At 35.5% G+C, this 21617-nt stretch overlaps 1 protein-coding gene across 1 annotated transcript in view; it reads left to right on the top strand.

Moving 5' to 3' along the window:
• The window catches only part of MCU (mitochondrial calcium uniporter), a 259384-nt gene that overhangs the window by 205000 nt on the left and 32767 nt on the right, over positions 1-21617 (top strand). Inside the window, exon 7 of the mRNA XM_077778643.1 lies at positions 10495-10564. Coding sequence (XP_077634769.1) covers positions 10495-10564 — 70 coding nt within the window. The remainder of the gene's footprint in view (positions 1-10494; positions 10565-21617) is intronic.

Below are 21617 nucleotides of genomic sequence, written 5' to 3'. Positions count from 1 at the left end.
CCCAGTTCTGTCCCCCCCCCCCCATCTTTGTTTTCTAGTATTTTTTGTTTTCTTGGTCCTGGTTTTTAAATTTTAATTTCAGAATTTTTTAAATTAACCACCATTTTATTATGTGTTTGTGTTATCGTTAGTTCAGATTCTTTGTAGAACCAACCAAGCATAGGGGCGCCTGGGTGGCTTAGTCGGTTGAATGTTTGACCCTTGATTTTAGCTCAGGTCAGGATCCTAGGGTCGTGGGATTGAGGCCCACGTCAGGCCCCTTGCTGAGTGTGGAGCCTACTTAAGGTGCTCTCTCTTCTCTCTCTCTCTGTCTCCCTGTCACTCTCCCCCTTTGCCCTGCTCCCAGTCTCTCTCTCTCTCTCTAGAAAAATAATAACAACCAAGGATAAATAAAATAATTTGAAAAATTGGACCCTTTGCATGCTTAGAAAATGAAGAAGTGATAGTGGTAATGGGGATCTCTCTATATAGATAAGGCTCTGTCAAGTCTCTCAGACTGTGTAAGGTTTTGACTAGGACTCTTTGCTAAGAGATTGGTTCCCATGTGATCCCTAAACAGATGGAGAGATCAGCTGGAGTCAGAGAATGTGGGATGTGGACCATTCTGGGTTGAGTATTTTCAGTTTTGAATTATATATGAAAGTCATCTCGACTGTCTTATTTGATCTTACCCTTTGTACTGCATCTGTAATGACTATTATTCTTTGTATTAATTTTAAGTAATGTGTTCATTATCTGAAGTTATACCCTAGAAAGGCTTTGTTAAGGATATTTTTAAAAATTAACCAAATTAAAATAAATCCCCTTTCATAAAGGCAGATAAAGGGAGGAAAGGTTATCAAACTCTATGTTATTTGTATGAGGACAGAGTATTAAAGACAAGTAAAACTTATGGATGTTTTTAAATCTCTAATTAATTGAAGGTAGATTTGTTGTTCTTATGGTATTCCTGTTGTGTAAAGTCTGGAGGGACTGAAGGAACATTATCAGTTAGTACATGACTTATTACTCATATTCTAGATTGAGATTTACAATTAAGCAGGACAGTTATGTTAGACATGCAGGCAGTGTGTTTATTTTGTTTTTAATTTGGTAAAGTAATTTACAGTAAATAGAAAAGGAATTTTTTTAATAGTTTATTGTCAAGTTGGTTTCCATATAACACCCAGTGCTCATCCCCACAAGTGTCCTCCTCCATTCCCATTAACCCCCATCAGTCATCAGTTTGTTCTCAGCATTCAAGAGTCTCTCATGGTTTGCCTGCCTCCCTCTCCCCCACTATTTCCCTCCCTTCTTCTCCCCCACGGTTCTCCATTAAGTTTCTCCTAATCCTCCTATACGTGCAAACATATGGTATTTGTCCTTCTCTGCCTGACTTACTAGAAAAGGAATTTTGAAACATACCAAGTACTTTGCTCTTTTACTTTTTATGTTGTGGTCTTCTCGTGCTGTAAGTCTATTACAATCACACAGCACATGGGAGGATGGAGAGTGATTTTTATAGCAGCTGTTGTATCCTTCTCCTTGCAGGGGAGTTTTTTAAAATGCTGATATTTATATTTGAGTGGTATCTACATTCTTTTTCATTACTGGCTGAAGCTGGAAGAAAAATTAAAATCATACAGAGTCGCCTTTTGGTTTGAAATTGTTTACTTCATTAACATAAGGAAGATGTGAGGCGACTTCTAACCACTTATTTTGCCTTTTATCCTTAGCTAAGAAGAAATTAAGCAAGTCTGTAGCCAAAAGACAAAATAAAGAAGTAACATGGGAGTGTAAGTTACACTTACATTTCTTTATAATCCTCTATATGATGATTTTCCCCCTTTTAACCTAGCTTTCCTCTTGCATTTTAAAAGTTACATAAAAATAAATACATTTACATTTTACTTTAAAATAGAGAGAATGGGCACCTGGGTGCCTTAGTTGGCTAAGCATCTGACTCTTGATTTCAGCTCGGGTCATGATTTCATGGTTTGTGAGATCAAGCCCCATGTTGGGCTCTGTGTGGAGCCTGCTTGGGATTCTCTGTCTTCCTCTTTTATCTCTGCCCTTGCCCTGCTCATGTTTTCTCTCTCTCTCTCTCTCAAAAAAAAAAATAACAACAGAGCATTTTGAGGTTAGTGGATAATATATTTATGTTAATCTTTTTTCTCTCAACCTTTATTTGGAAAAAATTTCAAACCCACCAAAAAATTACAGGAAGAGCACAATGTATAGTGTTATACCCTTCATCTAGATTCATCAGTTATTAATATTTTGCCACACTTGCTTTGTTTTACCGTTCTCTCTTCATGTGTGGCATATGTATGCACATGCGTAATAAAACACAAATTTTATTATTTCCTGATTCGTTTGACAGTGAGTCATCATAATCCTTTACCTCTAAATGTTTTGGCCGTGTTTTTCCCAAGAACAAGAACATTCTCTTGCTCTTATACAAAACACTGAATCTGATTTTACTTTTCCTCAATCCTATTACCTATGTTTTATCAGCATTTAAGAACAAAGGAAACAGTGAGGGAAGCTATTAATAGCAGTCACCCACTTCACTTCCTAAGTTATTCACCACTGTCTATCTTCCAGGAAGTGTGAAAATGAAAGATAGAAGTTGATTTTCAAACCTAAATAAACATAAAGGAATTAATTGATGTATAAGGCCCCGATAGCATTAAAAGTAGGCCTGATTTATTAAGATGCCACATATAGTTGAGCCATTTCCCTAAATATCTATTAGTATTTATTTTTATAAATTCATAGACAGAGTCGGAAGGGCCTTATGGTGCATGTTGTATAACCCATTCATTTTACAGATGAGAACTAAGGCTCAGGGTCACGTTACTAGGGATGAGACTAGAATCTTGCTTTTCAAACTCTCAATGTCATATTTTTTTCTGTTATGTCATGTTGCCTCCGAACAAGCCCTAGATGCTTATGTTAGGGTCCTGATGAACGAGAAAGGTAAAATATCTGAGAGCACTACATCAGATCTCTCTAGTATAACTCCCCTTAGAGCTCATCTGGGTGAAATGTAGTGGTGCTGCTCATTTTCATGTGCATATGAATTTCCTGGTAGTCTTGTTAAAAATGCAAATTATGATTAGATAAGTCTGAGGTGGGCCTGAGATCTTTATTTCTAACATGTTTATCTGATTCTGATGCTGCAGATCCATGAACTCTATTTTTGAGTAGCACTTATCTAGAACCAGCACAGAAATCTCACAGCCCCCAGGCACTAGGAAAGTAGGAAAAAACTATAAAATATTTCAGTTACATAAAGTATAGAGAATAAATAGTATAACTAACACCTGTTTACTCATCATCAACCTAAAACAAAATATTTTCCTAATTCCTTATTTTCCCAACTTCTTATGTTTTATGTTGAAAAATTTCAAATCTACAGAAAATTTGAAAGAGGAATACAGTGGACATCCACTTCCCTTTATCTAGATTAGCTAATTGTTAATATTTTGTTTTCTCACTGAGCCTTTTGAGACCAATGCATTGATTTATAGATGCAACTACCCATTTTCTGAATATTGTTATATCACTAGATCCTGAATTCAAGATTTCCATGGTACTATAGAGGGAAATATGAATTCAGGCGATAAAAAATGAAACTTTCAATCAAAGAGCAACCAATGAAGATAAAAACATCTTTCAAACTAGCTGTATTTATTCCTTTAACACTTATTGAGAGTTCATACTCCAGTGTGATTTGTGTTCTGATTTCATTCCCTTATGTCTAAATCTTTATGCTTCTTTGAATTGTAAAAATGATTGTTGAAAGGTGCAAATGCTCGCCAGATTTTTTGGGATTGTAGTTCTTTGAGGATGGGATGCATTTACACAACTATAGTAGCTGAAAGTAAAATAGATATTTAATATGTATGTGAAAAAATTTGCACTCCATCTCCCAAAATGCTTACAGTAATCATAATTACTTCCTTAATTCCCAGAGTAGTTTAGCAGTAAAATAAAAGTCAGTAATAATTCCCAAGGGAGGGGAAACTGGGACATAAAGCAAAGTTGTAAAACTTGTCAAAAGTATTAAGGTATAAGGAAGAAAACAAAGACAACACAAATAACTATTTATTAAGCTTCTGTTTTCTCCTAGGGTATGGATAGTGGGGTGGGTACCGATATATAAAGAAATGAAAGCAGTCTTCAGCGTGATCATTACTCTGAAGGGGAGGTAGACATCTAAACAGATAATTAGAATACAGTATGACAAATGAAAAAAGGACAGTATCTGAGAGCAGTGCAGGGGAGTTGGAGAGAGTAATGCATTTAAAAATGATAATAGAGGGGTGCCTGGGTGGTTCCTTCAGTTGAGTATCTGACTTTTGATTTTGCTTTGGGTCATGATTCCAAAGTCGTGGGATTGTGCTTCATGCTGAAGCCAAAATTTGCTTTTGTGTGTGTGAATGCAGGTTCTTAATAAGTAGAAGGGAAGGAACAAGGTAGAAAAGAACTTTCCAGTTCATGGTGGGGAAGACAGGTTGTCACTTAAGAAAAGGAGAAATTCCTTACTCAGGTATCATTAACATATCCTGTCATGAAACCCAAGAGAATAAACATGCAACCATTAAGGAAAATGTAGCATTCATTAGGGTATAAACACATTCCAAATATAGGTATAAAATTACCTCAAATAGTAGGGATCTAGACTAGGCACTAAAGTTTTAGTTGTTATTGGACTCTGGTTTTTGCACAGCATAAATCATATGTTGTAATTTTGGAGTAATACCAAAATCTAAAATAGAAACATTATTTATCAGTGAAGTTAATTTATACCAAATTATCTTAACTTTATTAAGTAGTGATGTACTAGAAATATCACTAATCTTTTACATCTTAAAACCTAGCTAATAATTTCAAGACCTAATGTAAGAGAATTGGCTTTAATGAACATTTCTTGATACAGTGAAATGGATAAATATTTGTATTTACTAAGATAAAATGATCTTTCATCAGTTCATATTACATTGAGTGATATGACATACAACTAGTTACAGTTAAGATTTGAGTGTTCTGATTATTTTAATCCATCGCTAGATCAGCAGTGTTGGAGAATTTTATGGCTAAGGTCTTGCTTTGTATGTTTTTATGTATGTTGTCCTATTTGATCCTCAAAGTACTATTAGTGTGGAACAAGTATTGTTAAATAACCTTATTGGTAATTTAGGAGCTAGATTTAATTTCCCAACTCAAAACCTGATGTTGACCAGATGCAACAAAAAGTCCTTCAAAAAATGAATAAAGTCCTCCATATTGCCTTGTTTTATAGATTTGAAATTCTTTTGGAAATCAAAGGTATATAAATTGCATCATGACTTCCTTTATAAAGTAACAATATATTCTAGTAGGAAAATGTTGCCTATATTATAAAAAAAGTAGTCACTATGTTTAATAATATTTTCAAGGAGAAAATAATTTTTTAATATTTCAACTGTAATCTAACTCCCAAAACATTAATACCACCTTCACTTAAACTGCATTGTAAACTTTGCTTCCTTGGTGGGTTATTGAAAGAAGAATAAAATATGCCCTATATTTAGTATAACCTTTTAAATATTTTTTAGGGTACTACCTAAAGAGATTCTCTTTTAAAACCTCAGATTTCTACTTTAAACATCATAAGGTGTTTATATTGTATAACCTCTTTGTGTAGAGATAGTTGTAGATATTCAAAATACATTATACTTACTCAATTCTTTTCAGTAAGAGTAAGTCTTTTAAGGAGATTGAAGGTTGTTTTGAGTTTCTGAATATCTTACATTTTGGTAAAACATCAGTCATTCAAATGTTATCACATTAATATTGTCACTTACCCTTAAATGAAATCAGCCTTGTGAAGTAGTCAATTGTGTTGTCATTGCTGTTGTTAATTCAACAAATGAGGATACTGAGACCTGGGGGTGGAAATTCAAGATAGTAAGTGGGAACTGGGCCCAGGTTTTTCGTGTTTTCCCACCCATACATCAAATTTGGAGGATTTGGGGTCACAGTGCATATTTCAGTGCATGGTTAGAGTCAAAGTAGTGAAAAATTATCACAGATGTGATGCTTCAGCTATTATATCAAGGATTTGGAAAAAAACTGATGCCAAATTGTAGAAGATATTATAGGTTTGTTTTGTGTTAAAAAACAAAATTCAGCTATTAAACAGTTCGTGAATTGGGCAGCATCCCACCTAGTAAGTACAGGGGAACCCCAAGGAATTGTACCAAATGGAAGGTATTTATAGGCAGGAGGCAGGGGCAAGAAAGTTAATTAGCAAAAGGAAAGGATTGTTCCTTAGAGGGAAGAGCAGAGTGTCTTATCATAACAGATTATCTCATCTTCCCTTGGGGAATGGGGAGGGTCCTGGTGGCAGACTCAGTGGCACCCATTAGAAAATTCCTCATGACCAGTTAAGACTACATTTCTGGGGAAGATTGAAACTGCAGTTAGACTACATATAAAGCTTTGGGAACTTGGCCTAAGTGACGCCATTCAGGGCCTCTGGTTTTCTTTTTAAGAAAAGACCAACTTTAGACCTTGGCTTTAGACCAACTGAAAAAACTTTACAATGTTTGTTTGAGATTTTTTAAATAGAGGGGATTGCCTTTACTTAAACAAAGGAACTACGTTTCTCTTTCTTTTCTATCTTTCCTTCTTTTCTTTCTTTTTTTTTTTTTCCTTTCTTCTGTTTTTCCCCCTATGGTCTAGTGTCTAACTGGCTATGAATATTTTGGGGGGGTAATGACAGGTTATTTAGACTTGACATTCTTCACAAGTTGCTGACAGAAATGTGTTGCTGAGTTTGCTCTTCTGAACAATGAAAAGTGAGTGTAGAGGAAGATGCATAATTTATGATAGTAGTAAAGAACTTTAAGTTTTGACTTGAATTTAATAATTTGCTCTGAAGGCATGAAATGTCTGTTTAGAATACCAAAGTTTGATGGTTTATTAGCTTGAATCTTAGGACTTGGGAAAATTAAGTTAACGGTATTCTGTAGTCTGACTCTAACTTGATAATGCTAGCGTTTTTCTTTTCCTAGGGTTAAGATTTAAGAAGTCGTTGTATTACCAGAGCAGATGTTCTACTTTAACTACAAGCCCCTGTTTTTCCCAGAAGTTATCAAGTTACTTATCAAAGATGTGGACTATCAGGGTGTCTGGCTGGCTCAGTCAGTAGAGCATACAACTCTTGTTTTCAGGGTTGTGAGTTTGAGCCCCACTTTGAGTGTAGAGATTACTCAAAAAGAAAAAAAAAAAAGAAAGAAAAAAAGAAAAGAAAAAAATGTAGACTATTTTGCACCAAGTGTATAAACCTGTCTTTTCTTTTCAAGGAGCTGTATTGACACCAAATCACTTTGATAATTGCCTAGAGATTTACTCTTTCTCTCATGATTTCTGCATATTTGGTATTTGCTTTCTTAACCTTAATCTCCATCTCTGCCTATGAAATTTAAATGCATGAATAAATACATACCATTTGCCTGAATGTGTTTCTTTTTTTAACTTCTTGAGTTATTTTTTAACTTTAAGCATCAGTCAAGAATTTATTAAAATCTTTCTATCTCCTTGTGATTTATTAAAACTATGCAATTAAAACAGCAAAATATATTCAATCTAGGGGAATCGTGGAATACAGTTTAGAATAGCAATGCCTCTTTGGTCTCTAGCACTTATTCTTTTTTTTAAATTTTTTTTTTAACGTTTTATTTATTTCTAGGAGAGAGAGAGAGAGAGAGACAGCGTGAGCAGGGGAAGGTCAGAGAGAGGGGGAGTCACAGACTCTGAAACAGGCTCCAGGCTCTGAGCTGGCAGTCAGCACAGAGCCCGACGTGGGGCTCGAACCCACGAACCGCGAGATCATGACCTGAGCGAAAGTCGGCCGCTTAACCGACTAAGCCACCCAGGCGCCCCTGGTCTCTAGCACATATATTCCTCTCCTTGGTTTTTGTCTTCGCTTTGGTTTTGTTGGTTTGTTGTTATTGTTGACACATTTGAAAGAAAAAGAAAATAGCAAGAGCAAAATGATTTTTATTTTTCTATTGGCCTTATTAGACTATAAAGTATTAGAAGGTTTAAAGAAAGGAAAGGACCTATTTGTGTGTTTTTGAACACTTAATAAGTTATATTTTATAATTACCAATATCATTATAGAAGTTACTGAGAAGGACCTTGAGAAAGTGATTTATCTTAGAACTACAGTGGCAGGGTGCTACACCAAGGGTCAGCAGACATTTTCCTGAGGAGCCAGATGGTAAATATTGTAGACTTTCTGGGCCATAGAATCTCTGTTCCAACTATTTAACTCTGCTACAACTCCTCAATTGTGCCATTGTAGTGTGAAAGTAGGTGACAGAGCTACAGATTGGAAGTAAATAAATGGGCTTGGTTGTGTTCCTGTATAAATTTATTTACAAAAACAGGTGGTAGGCCTGCCAACTTACGTTCTTTAGCAGCCTAATGAATAATATTCATAAACAACAATGTGTTTATGCAATTCTTTGCCCCACAAAAACACTTTTTATTGTTGAGGAGAACTTGCGAAATCATAGAGGAACAGAGGACTTCCTATTTTAAAACGATCTAGGAGATTGTACATAAATATTTTCAGGTAATGCAATATGCTGGTTGGAATTTCCTTTAAGAGACTGTGTGGGGAAAAAACTAGGTGGATATAGATGAACCAAATTTGAGAAAATATAGAAGTTGGTGCTTCATCACACTGTGCTCTTCTTTGTATGTTTTGAAATGCACATGTTAGAAAGTTACTATTTATGTAAATAATGGCCTGGTAAAGGCAGCAATTTTTCCCTTCTCTTGAAATAACTTTAAAATAAGAAAGTGAGTAAGAAAGCAAGCTCCATCTTGAGCACAACCAGAGAGATCTCTGCAATCCTAAAGCACAATATATGAAAAAAGGTTTACCAGATCCAATGAAGATCAAGTACATATGTGAGAGGACCCTGAGAGTTCCACATCCCCAACAAAGCCAAGAGAGCTCAACTGAGGTTGGCCTTAGTTTCCTCCAAAGCAGCATTCAACACTAACACTTTAACTAATACTTTCCTCAAAGAAAGATTTATTTAGGGATTTTATGCCAATCCAAATAATCCTTTAATGCAAAGGCAAAGACATTTTTTAACATGCCATGTTTCAGGGAACTTTATTCTCATGAGCCCTACTTCTACAGAATGAAATTCAGCCAACCAAGACATGAAAGGGGGAAACTATAGTTAAAGTATTGGTAGTGAGCATAGAATCCACTGCTCTATAAAATTAAGACATAGCCCCTGTGAATAAGAGGGGACTACTGTATTTATATTTTTAGTAAATGTCAGTCTCATACTTCGGCATGTTTTCTTAAATTGGAAGGAGGTGGGGAATTGAAGTTCAGATGAAAGATATAAAGTCTGTTATGCATCATGGTTGTGTTAAAGTATGTCTTATAGAGTCCTAAATGATTTTTCTTTCAGGGCTGATGGAATGGAATATAATATCTGGCTCAGAGGCAGATATTATGTTTTAGTTAATGTCTTCCTTTAATACTTTCTGTGACTGAGTGGGATACCTCGGGGACTCAGTTGGTTAAGCATTTGACTCTTGATTTTGGCTCAGGTCATGATCTCACAGTTCGGTTTGTGAGATGGAGCCCCACTTCGGGCTCTGTGCTGACAGTGTGGAGCTTGCTTGGGATTCTTTTTTCTCTCTCTGTCTCACCCCCACCCCCGACTTGCATGCATAAGGCACTCGCACCCTACCTCTCTGAAAATAAAGAAATAAACATGAAAAAATTTTAAAAACACTTTATATAGATGGGAAAGTAAAAGGTACAAAGGGATAAATTAATCATTTGACAAGTTAGAAACATATTTAATATTCTTTTTGAAACTTAATTGTGAGAAACTAAATTCCACACCTAAATTTTAAATGGCACTACTCTTTGAGAACGTAGTAAGATTGTGAGTGATTTCCTTCTTAAATTTAGAAAAAGGAAATTATTAGGTACTCAAGGAGTGAGGCTGCCTGACCAAATTAAAAATTTAAAAAAAAAAAGGGGGAAGTGAACAGAAAGATTTCTACCCAATAACAGCAAATTTGTGGTACAACTACTTAATAGCTGGCTTACACCTAGTTATGAAGAAAATGCATGTCTAAACCCTAGCAAGAAGGGGAAGAACAAAAGCTTGGTTTTTGACTTGATAGCCCTTAAACCAGTATTAAGTATTTAAAAAGTAGATGAATAAACAGTTTGTGTGATGTGTGTGTGTGTGTAAATATGTTTGTTATAAACTCTTGAAAACAAGCCAAAATGTTCATCACTATTGTCTTAGGATGGTGTGAGTTTGAGAGACTTCTTTAAACTGTTATTTTTAAACTTTTCTACAAAGAATTCATATTACTTAAATAATCAAAAAGTTATTAATTGTATACATACAATTTCACATTTGTCACTCTGTCCTGACAGTGGATGTTTCTTTTTGTGTTTTCTAGGTGCACCAGAGGCTCTCTTCCTGGCAGAATTTGGGAGTTGTTTATTGCAGTACTGTTGTGCCCTCTGATGGTGAGTTTAGGCAAATCCATTTTTTGTGTCTAATTTTTTTTTCTTCACTCAATGTTTCTCATTCTCTAACTAATATGCAAATTTATGTATCATACTCTTTCACTTCAGATGGACTTGGAGTCAGAGAGAGAAGTGGGGGGAGGCAATGCTAAAGAAGAGAAAGAAAATTTGAATGAAGATGTAGTGAATTTAGAGGAGAAATCAGAAAAGCTAATAGACCCATCAAGTTTTCATAGATCAAGGAGTATTAATATCTCATCTCTTCATTTATGTTTTAAAATCGGGGACAAAGGGAATGTGAAGATCACAGAAGCACCATCTTTGGTATTTCCTCACCGTTGGATCTTCAGATTATGGATCATGATCAAACTCTCCGGCCCTGATTGTTTTTTCTTTCCCTTCGACTTGGGCTGTATTATCCTTTGATGTGGGAAAGAAAGAACAGATGCTTGGGGACCGCATGCAGTCCTTTGTCAGAGTCCATAATGCTCAACAGGATGGAGGCTGCTATTGTTACTGGAGTGGAGAGATATGTGTACAACCCTTCCTGTCATTTCTCTTACTCAGTATTGGACACTTGCAGTTTATATTGTTTGCTTAGTAGGGTTGAGTGTTAAATGTATTTCCTCTGCATAAAATTTCGTTTGATCGAATTCTAATTTCAACCTTGTAAACATTAATTTATAGGCAAAGCGACCATCAAAAGAACATCTAGCACACTTAAAAACACCTAAAGTGAAGAAATCTCAGCAGAATTTTTAAAGTCCTAGGATCCCCCTGTTATTGATCAAAATAGATATTTAGAGTGTTACCAGAACCCTCCACCCCAAAGCTGTTTACATTTAATGCAGTCGCTGTTATCCAGTATGGAAGTATTTCAGTAATGTAACAATGGTACGGTTGTACTGGGGTATCTGGTTGAATATTATTCCAGGACATATATGCTAGTAGGTTGCCTATATGTTGCATAAAGGGTTGAAGGCAATATTTCTGCAAAAGCTGAAGGCATACATAGTTTTAAAAAAAAGTGTGGCTCCCCAGATTCCAACCAATACTATTGTCCTTCTTAAGAAAACCAATTCATATTAGTTATCAAGAAATAGAGGCACATAATTGGTTTAATGCAACTCATTGTCCTTACTGTCCTCAAATTATACATCTTTATTATTTTTACTTCTAAACTAATTTTACCTTAGGTCTATATAGTATATGAGAAAACTCTGCCTAATACACAGCTACTTCAATAGAGTTTAGTCAGCCATCTCTATGATCATTCATTGCTCTTAGTTGAGACTGCTGGATCATATTCTTTATCAAATCATTTTTAAAAAGTACAAAATCTAAAATAACACATTATATTTATATACCTAGTGTATATAATTGCATATTAATTATGTTGTGTGACAGATCTTCTATTTATGACTATAATAGCACGTATAACAGATATATATTATTTTTAATGTCCCTTACCAAAGCAATCTAAAGGTTCTTAGGTTTTCTTATATCACAAGTACTTTTAAAGATCTGGTGAAAGCTCTAGACTCTTTCTTTAGTAAAAAATTATGTGTGTGTGTATACACACACACACACACAGCTAATATTACACATAATTTCTTAGTGATAAAGACTCTCTCAAACCAACTCATGGACTCCCCAGTCTGATGGCCCTCAACTTGAGAACTGCTTTAGATACATTGTATACAGGTGCACAGGTACATGCCTGTATCTGTGTCCATGTTCCCTTTCGTGAGAGGCATTATGCTTTGAGGTTAAGTAAGAGACAAGCTTTGGAGTCAAGCAGATCTAGGTTTACATCCCAGTTTCACTATTTAACCACCTTATAACCTTACTCAAGGTAATTAGCTTCTCACAGCCTCTTTTCTCATCTGCGAAATGGAGATAGTAATAGTTACCACCTCTGAGATAAAAACATACTTACCCTGCAGAAATAGTACTTATCTACCAGAACCACTTACTCTATAAAGAGTGCTTTTGATAGTGTTAAAGACCTCTAATCTAAAAACCATGGTTTGGGGCTTCTCATTTTAATTTCTCTGTGCCCCTGATCCTCAACTATAAAACGACCAACCGCAAAATTTTTATGATTGTATTGTTTGTACCTACTTAAGCTCTCCAAAGCCTTGTTTATACCTACTTAAGATTTCCAAGCCTTTAGGGCGTTCCTCTTCACAGTAATAAAAGTTAAAGATGAGAGTAATTCTGCTATAGACAGGTTGAATATATAATTTATCATCCAATCCAGGATACTTTTGAGAATGAAAAGGGGGCAACCAGAGTTTTCCTGACAAATTTTAATAGTGTAAGCCAGGACATGTCATCCACTAAGCTTTAGTGTGAGTGTTAAAGGTGAGCTAGGGTAACAACAAGGGAAATCACCTCTTCTAGATGCCGTCCTTTCTCTATCCAGAATGTAATGCCACTCAGTTAACCCTGTTCTGAGAATTGTGGTAGAGAGTTGTGTTTATTTTGTAGTTTACAAAAGATGTGAGATTTTCTTACAAATTGTTTGAGAGCAAATAATTTTAGTAATGAAGGACTATTGAAAATTCCTGTTTAATAATAAATAATCATCTGTTTAATCAACACAAGTATAGATAACCTATAAATTCTTAACCTAAGGTCTATGGATGGTTTGGAGAATTAAGTATTACCCCAACTTTTTCTTTGGTTTTTGTCCTGTTACTTTTTTAAGTTAAAAAAAATTTTTTTTTATTTTTAAAAAATATCTTGGGGCGGGGGGAGGTGGATCCCAAGCAGGCTCCACCCTCTCAGTGCAGAGCCCAACTCAGGGCTTAATCCCACAAACGGTGAGATCATGACCTGAGCCAAAATCAAGAGTTGGATGCTTAACCGACAGCCACCTAGGTGCCCCTGTCCTGTTGCTTTTTTTTAAAGCTTTATTGAGAAATGTTTTGTATATCATAAAATTCACCTATCATTTCATAGTATCATAACATAATCCAGTGTTGAACTACTTCCTTCACTCCTAAGAGTTTCCTTGTTCCTGTTTTGCAGTCAGTCCGTTCTCCCATCATGTGCCCCAGGCAACCACTAATCCACCTTCTGCCTCTAATAATTAAATGTTTTCCAAAAATGTCATATAAATGGACTCCTACAATATGTAGTCTTTTGCATCTTGTTTTACATATCATACATAGTGCTTTTGAGGTTTATCCCTATTGTAGATTGTAGTGGGTGTTACAACTCTTTTCTTTATTTTTATTGCTGAGAAGTATTTTGGTATATGGAAATATCACATTTTGTTTATTCACCAGATGAAAGATATTTGGACTGTTTTCCATTTTGGCCTATTAATACTGCTGGTGTCAACATTTGCTTATAAGTCGAGGTGAACATATGTTTCCGTTTCTCTTAGGTACTTAGTGGGATGGCAGGGTTATATGGTATATGCTTAACTTTTTAAGAAATTGCGAAACTGTTTTCCAGAGTGGCTGTTATCGCTTTGCATTCCTACCAGCAACGTATCAGTGTTCCAGTTTCCCCATCTCCTTCCCAACACTTGTTTGGATTAATCTTCTTGATTTTAGATATTTTAGTGGATAGGTAGTATTATTTCATTGTGGCTTTAATTGGCATTTCACTGATGACTAATGATGTTGAGCATCTTTTTATTTATTTTTATTTTAGAGAGAAATTGTGCGAGTGGGTAAGAGGGGCAGAGGGAAAGAGAGAATCTTAAGCAGGCTCCATGCTCAGCACGGAGCCTAATGTGGGGCTCAATCCCATGACCCCCTGCGATCATGACCTGAGCTGAACTCAAAAGTCAGATCATCAACCAACTGAGCCACCCTGGCATCCTGTTGAGCATCTTTTAATGTGTTTATTAACCATGAAAATATTTTCTTTAGTAAAGCATCCAAATTTTTGCCCAATTTAAAAATGTTGACCATCTTAGTAGTGATTGGTAAGGATTCCTTATATATTCTAGAGCTTTTTCTGTTGCTTTTCTTTTCTTTTTTAAATGTTTTTATTTATTTCTGAGAGAGAGAGAGACAGTGTGAGCAGGGGAGGGTCAGAGAGAGAAGGAGACATAGAATCTGAAGCAGGCTCCAGGCTCTGAGCTAGCTGTCAGCACAGAGCCCGACGCAAGGCTCGAACCCACGAACCGTGAGATCATGACCTGAGCCAAAAGTCGGTCACTTAACTGACTAAGCCACCCAGGCGCCCCTCCTGTTGCTTTTCAAATAGTTTTGGGGAAAAGAAAGATTTGTTTGACTCATCTTACTAATGGCCTTTTTTATACATATTTAGAAATTCTGTCTTTATTTTCATCACCATATTGAGGGCATAAACTTGACAACAAAAAAGAAATGAAGGTAATGAAACCACTTAATTGCCAAAGATGCTAGAAGACAAAGCTTTGGTGTTTTAATGTGGGCAGAGTTCTCACCAACCTAAAGATGAAGTTGGGAAAGCTGAACAGCCTATAGTTTTCCATTTTAAAAAGTATATCTTTTTTTTTTCTTTTGAAGCATTTTTTATTTATTTATTTTTTTAATAGTTTATTGTCAAATTAGTTTCCACATAACACCCAGTGCTCATCCCCACAAGTGCCCTCCTCCATGCCCATCCCCCCTCCCCCCCACATCTATCAGTCCTCAGTTTTTGTCAGCATTCAAGAGTCTCTCATGGTTTGCCTCTCTCCCTTTCCCCCACCATTTCTGCCCTTCTTCTCCCCCTTGTTCCTCCGTCAAGTTCCTCCTAATCCTCCTATACGTGCAAACATATGATATTTGTCCTTCTCTGCCTGACTTATTTCGCTCAGCATAACACCCTCAAGGTCCTCTTACAGTTTGGACTTTCTGCTGTAAGTAGAAGTTTCAGTTAGGAACTACCAAAATGAGATTGAACTCGTTCTATCACAAAACCCTTTTTTGAAAGGTTCTTCTGTAAAACTGACTTTCACAATGCTGAGAAAAGCTGCCACGTGAAATTGGAAAGACCTTTAAACTTTATATGCTGACAGTTTTGAACTGGCTTAGCATGGAGTAGAAGCAAATTTATGTCAAATTTCAGATGATGTCATCCAATCTAATATTGCTGTCATTTATTCCAATACTTTGAAGTAAGTTTTAAAGGAATTGGAAACTATCCCATTTCCTTCCAGAATGCAACTTGATGAAACTACTGATTTGCTCTAAACACTTGGTTCCTAGTTTTTGTCTGTTAATAAGCTTGTTGACACAGTCAAAAAAAAAAAATCTCAAATATGTGAGATTCTCTTACAGAAATTAGAAAATCTGTTAACGTTAATGGCTGTAACCATCTTTGGAAGATTGTTAAATTTCTTTGCCAAAGTAACTACCAGAAAAAAATTTTTTTTGACGCTAGGGAAGATCTTGGTACTCTCTGCACAGATGGTACATCTTCTAAGCTTAGTAACATGCATATTTATATTGCCTCAGAGAAGAAAGGAGCCCCACCCATTGTAATAATGCATTGGATGTGGGTTTTTTTTTTTTCTCACTTGCACATACTGGCATTGAAGGCTTTTCCCAGAGTCCTAAAAGAAGCCTTGCCTGCTACCACAGAAGTAATCACTATCATAAGATGATTTTATCAAAATAGAAAATTTTCCTTTGCTTGATTAAACTTGTGACAGGAGTTTTGCTTTTTATTTATTTTTATTTATTTGTTTTTTGACTTTTTAAAAATGTTAATCCAGCTTAGTTAACATATAGTATAATAATGATTTGAGGAATAGAATTTAGTGATTCATCACTTACCTATAACACCCAGTGTTCATGCCAACAAGGGTTCTCCTTAATGCCTCTTGCCCATTTAGCCCATCCCCCCACCCAACACCCCTCCAGCAACCCTCAGTTTTTTCTCTGTATTTAAGAGTATCTTATGGCTTGTCTCCCTCTCTGTTTTAATATTAGTTTTGCTTCCCTTCCCTCATGTTCATCTGTTTTATTATCTTAAATTCCACATGAGTGAAATCATATGATAGTTGTTTTTCTTTGACTTATTTCAATTAGCATAATACACTCTAGTTCCATCCACATCGTTGCAATAGGCAAGATTTCATTATTTTTGATCAGCAAGTAATACTCCATTGTGTATATATACCACGTCTTTATCCATTCATCAGATGATGGACACTTGGGCCCTTTCCATACTTTGGCTATTGCCAGTATTGCTGCTGTAAACATTGGGGTGCATGTGCCCCTTCAAAGCAGCACTCCTGTAATCCTTTAGATAAATACCTACTAGTGCAATTGCTGGGTCGTAGGGTAGTTCTATTTGTAATTTTTTGTGGAACCTCCATACTGTTTTCCAGAGTCCCTGCACCGGTCTGCATTCCCACCAGCAGTGTAAAAGATTCTTTTTTCTCTGCATCCTCACCAACATCTGTGGTTGCCTGAGTTGTTAATTTTAGCCATTCTGACAGGTGTGAGGTGGTTTTGTGTTTGCTTGATGATGAGTGATTTGGGGCATATTTTCATGTGTCTGTTAGCCATCTGGATGTCTTCTTTGGAAGTGTCTATTCAGTTTTTTGCCCATTTCTTCACTGGATTATTTGTTGTTCTTGGTGTTGAGTTTGATAAGTTCTTTATAGATTTTGGATATTAACTCTTTATCCAATATGTCATTTGCAAATATCCCATTCCATTCCATTGGTTACCTTTTAGTTTTGCTCATTGTTTCCTTTGCTGTGCAAGAGCTTTTTATTTTGATGAGGTCCCAATAGTTCATCTTTGCCTCCGGAGACATGTCAAGTAAGAAGTTGCTGCAGCCAAGCTCAAAGAGGTTGTTGCCTGTTTTCTCCTCTAGGATTTTGATAGTTTCCTGTCTTACATTTGGGTCTTTGATCCATTTTGAATTAATTTTTGTGTATGGTGTAAAAAAATGGTCCAGGTTCATTCTTCTGCACTGTCCAGTTTTCCCAACACCATTTGCTGAAGAGACTTTTTTCCATTGAATATTCTTTCCTGCTTTGTCAAAGATTAGTTGGCCATATGTTTATGGGTCCATTTCTGGGTTCTCTGTTCTGTTCCATTTATCTATATGCCTGTTTTTGTGCCATTACCATTCTGTTTTGATGATTACAGCTTTGTAATACAGCTTGAAGTCTGGAATTGTGATGCCTCCAGCTTTGGGTTTCTTCTTTTTTTTTTTTTTAATTTCTCTGGCTATTCAGGGTCTTTTCTGGTTCCATACAAATTTTAGGATTGTTTGTTCTAGCTCTGTGAAGAATGCTGGTGTTATTTTGATAGGGATTGCAAGAGTTTTGCTTTATAAGAGAGAGGAAGTTTAGTTCAAGGAAGAGTTTTCTTATGCCTTGATGATTTATTTGGAGATATTTGGGACTTTATGAATGAGCATCATCTTCCAATTCAAGACCTTTCAGTCATTATTATGAATTTGGTAGAAAAATCCTGAATTCTTTTAACCAAGCTGTAGCTCTGAAGTTGGTAATTAGAAATAGACAACCCTGTGAATTTCCCAACTGTGGGAGGTGGGGAGTGTCTCTGTAGACTACTCATGAATGGAAAGCTTTGTCAGTTTCTCTACAAGAACTGAAAAAACTCAGAGCTCTTGAAGATTACTTCCATTCAGAAACCTTAAAATTGAATTTGGATTTATAATCTTTTCACTTTTGATACTGTATCAAAACACTGATATTAATTCAATTCTAAGAGTCTTAGAAAATTCTTAAGTTTCTTGCACACACCTACCCTACCATCATCATCTGGCAAAGGGAGCTGTGATTATATTTGTTACCACATCTTTCTCAGAGTCTCAGAGTGTTCACCACTTCTTTTCATGAAGACAGAAAGGCACAACATTTTAGATATCAAAGATGATATTCTAGTTAACCATGTTCTAAAACCAGGCCATTATGTGACCTTTATTCAAACCAAACAATAGGAGCCTTGTAATTGAAATGTTTTTAATATAGTATTAAAGTTTGTATTTTTTAACTTGTACAGTTTTATCTCTTTAAAAAACAGGAAATGGCCATTAATTTTGGGCTAAATATGAGGGAAATCAGTGTTTTGTCAACATTTATCTTAAATAGATGTCCATGTAGGAGTCTGCTTGGGCTACCATAAAATACCACAGGCTGGATGGCTTAAAAAACAAAAATTTACTTTTTTCACAGTTCTGGATGCTGGAAGTCTGAGGCCAGGGTATCATAATTGTCTTGTTCTGGTAAGAACTCTATTAGTTTGCAGATGGCCGCCTTCTCTCTGTGTCCTCACATGGTGGGGACTAGTGGAGAGCTCTTACCTTCTTATAAATCCACAGTGCTATGAGATTAGGACCCCACCTTTATGACCTCATTTAACTTTATTTATTTTAATGTTTTATTCATTTTTTGAGAAAGAGAGAGAGAGAGAGAGACAGCGTGAGCAAGAGAGGGTCAGAGAGAGAGAGGGAGATACAGAATCCAAAGACAGGCTCCATGCTCTGAGCTGTCAGCAGAGAGCCCGACGAGGGGCTCGAACCCACGAACCACGAGGTCATGACCTGAGCTGAAGTCGGGCACTTAACTGACTCAGCCACCCAGGTGCCCCTCATTTAACTTCAATTACCTCCTAAAGACCCTCTCCAGATAGGGAATTAGAGCTTTAGCCTATGAATTTTGGCAGGGAGACACAGTTCAGGCCATAGCAGGCAATATGAAGGAGGTCAGTTTCTGATGCAATAAAATAAATTATATCTAAAATGTTTTATGTATAAATTGTTTGAAGTTTTTTAGGAAATGGGGCTCAGGGAGGAATCCATACCTTTATCAGTGTCTCAAAGAGGTCAATTATCCAGAAATACTAAGGAACATGGAATTGGTTTATATAGCAATTACTGGTTTCCTGCCTCTTGTCCTTAGTGGAACAGGTCAGTTTTGTTTTCTTGAGATTGAAAGGCATGATTGGAAATTTTCCATTCCTGTGTTACATGCTTTTAGACTTCGGATTTAAGACTTTTGTTTTTAGGAAAATCAAGAGAAACTGTTAAAGCAGGCAGTTTTTTTCATATATTCTCATTGACTCTTCTCCACAGAACTGTGGGAGATTAAAATCCCTACACTGTATGTGAGGAAACTGAGGTAACAGTTATATTCAGTAATGTACCCATGGATTTGAGGTGTCTCCGTGGTAGAACTTGAAGACTGTCAAATCTGAGATTCCAAAACCATGCTTTTTCTACTGCACTCCACTGTCTATACGTTAGGATTGTATTCTACTTCTCATCCAGAAATTAAATGGACCAAGTGTCAAGGTTTAATAAAGTTACTTTCATAGAAGCACCACCAAAAACAGTTTTAAAAAGGAAAAATGTTATAGTACTATATTAGGACAGGATTTCGTTTTTACAAAAGCAAAAGAAAATTTTTAATTCTCAGTAGAGTGAGTACATGAATGGGAAGAAAGGGAGGGGATGGCCTTTACTTAGCACAAACGTTTTTGACATTTCTGAGAAATATTTTCATGAACTCATTTTAAAGGAACCTGAATTAACAAGAGGTACCTAGGTGGTATAGCTATTTAGCATCAGATCAATCACACAATGTATCAAAAGATGATTTATAACTTTGTATCTTTCCAACTTTTACTATTTAAGCCCCGTAATAACTTCAGAAAAATAATTGTACATAGTTTACAGAAATTCACTTGTACAAATATTGATTCACCTGAGGTACAAAATGAAATATGTAGTTGATGTGATTAAAATGAATTTATACTACTGGTTAGAAACAAACAACTGGATTTATCAAGCTAAAGTAGTTGTGATTATATAATTGTGCTTTCTTATATTGCTGTGGAAAATGATCTCCTACATAAATATTTACAAGCTTTCAACATGAGTATTCTCAAATGCTATTATTATGTGACAGATTTAGTATATTTAATATATTATGAATAATGTAAGGAAATTTTCAATGATCTATATTTCATAGTTAAATGGATTCTTCTGAGGTTATTGTGAAGCAAGCACATTTTGTTTATACTTGTTAATTGATATCAAAGATATTTTTGCCATAATGTATCAAGAAGGGCCTTACTATCACCAAAATAATATTTAGTTTACTCAATTAAATGGTAATCCTAGGTTTTTGTCTAACATATAATTTTAATGAAAAAGCTTGTGGGCTTTTGGAGTTGTATTTATGAACATAGAAGTATTAAAAATAAATTGTTTGAAGCTATTTAGGCATGAAACTAGTAAAAATCTGTAAAGCATATATTAGGAAGAATAAACTTTATTGAAGGACATAAAAGAAGATAAAAATAGTTATAACTTGTTAATGAATGTGAGGACAACACTGTAAAAATTGTCAGCTTCCCCCACATGAATTTATAAACTCCCATGCAATGCTCATCTAAACTAAACCTCAACAGAAACTGCTGAACTTATTCAAAAATTCATATGAAAGAATACAATTACACAAATACCTAAGATAAATTTGGAGTAGAAAAGGAGAGAAGGTTTGTCCAAACTATGTATTAAGATTTATTTTTAAAACCATAATAATCAAAACAGTGAAATATTGGTTCAGGAAAGATTGTAGGGTCAGATTAGAGAAACCTGGCACATACAGAAATTTGACATGTGATAGAATTAGCATTGTAAATCAGGAGAAAGGGGAGACTATTCAATAAATGCTGCTGTTACAGTTGACTTCTAACCTCACAAAAGTATATCCCAGATGGCATAAGAAGTAAAATGTGAAACACAGCTCTAAAAGGAAAAGAAAAGTCGGCCAAATTTATATTGGAAACTAAAAACAAGGAGGACTGCTAACTTTCTTGCCTTCTTTTTATTTACAATTAAGAAGAAAAAAATCTGATTTTTCCCGGGATTAATAAATTGTGTTATATTCATATAGTGAAATTCTATATAGGACTTCAAATTAATGATCCAGAAATCTGATTCAATTTGGATAAATGTCAAAGCATTATTGAGCATAAAAGGCAAGTTGTAGAAGGTTAATGTGGTGCAACCATTTATGCAATGTCTAAATACATGCAAAAACCATGCCATGTTTAGTTATTCAACACCA

Source organism: Crocuta crocuta, unplaced genomic scaffold, assembly GCF_008692635.1.
Source record: "Crocuta crocuta isolate KB4526 unplaced genomic scaffold, BGI_CrCroc_1.0 scaffold167, whole genome shotgun sequence".
Taxonomy (NCBI): domain Eukaryota; kingdom Metazoa; phylum Chordata; class Mammalia; order Carnivora; family Hyaenidae; genus Crocuta; species Crocuta crocuta.
Note: the sequence above shows the minus strand (reverse complement) of the source record. Positions and strands in the feature narration are given on the sequence as shown.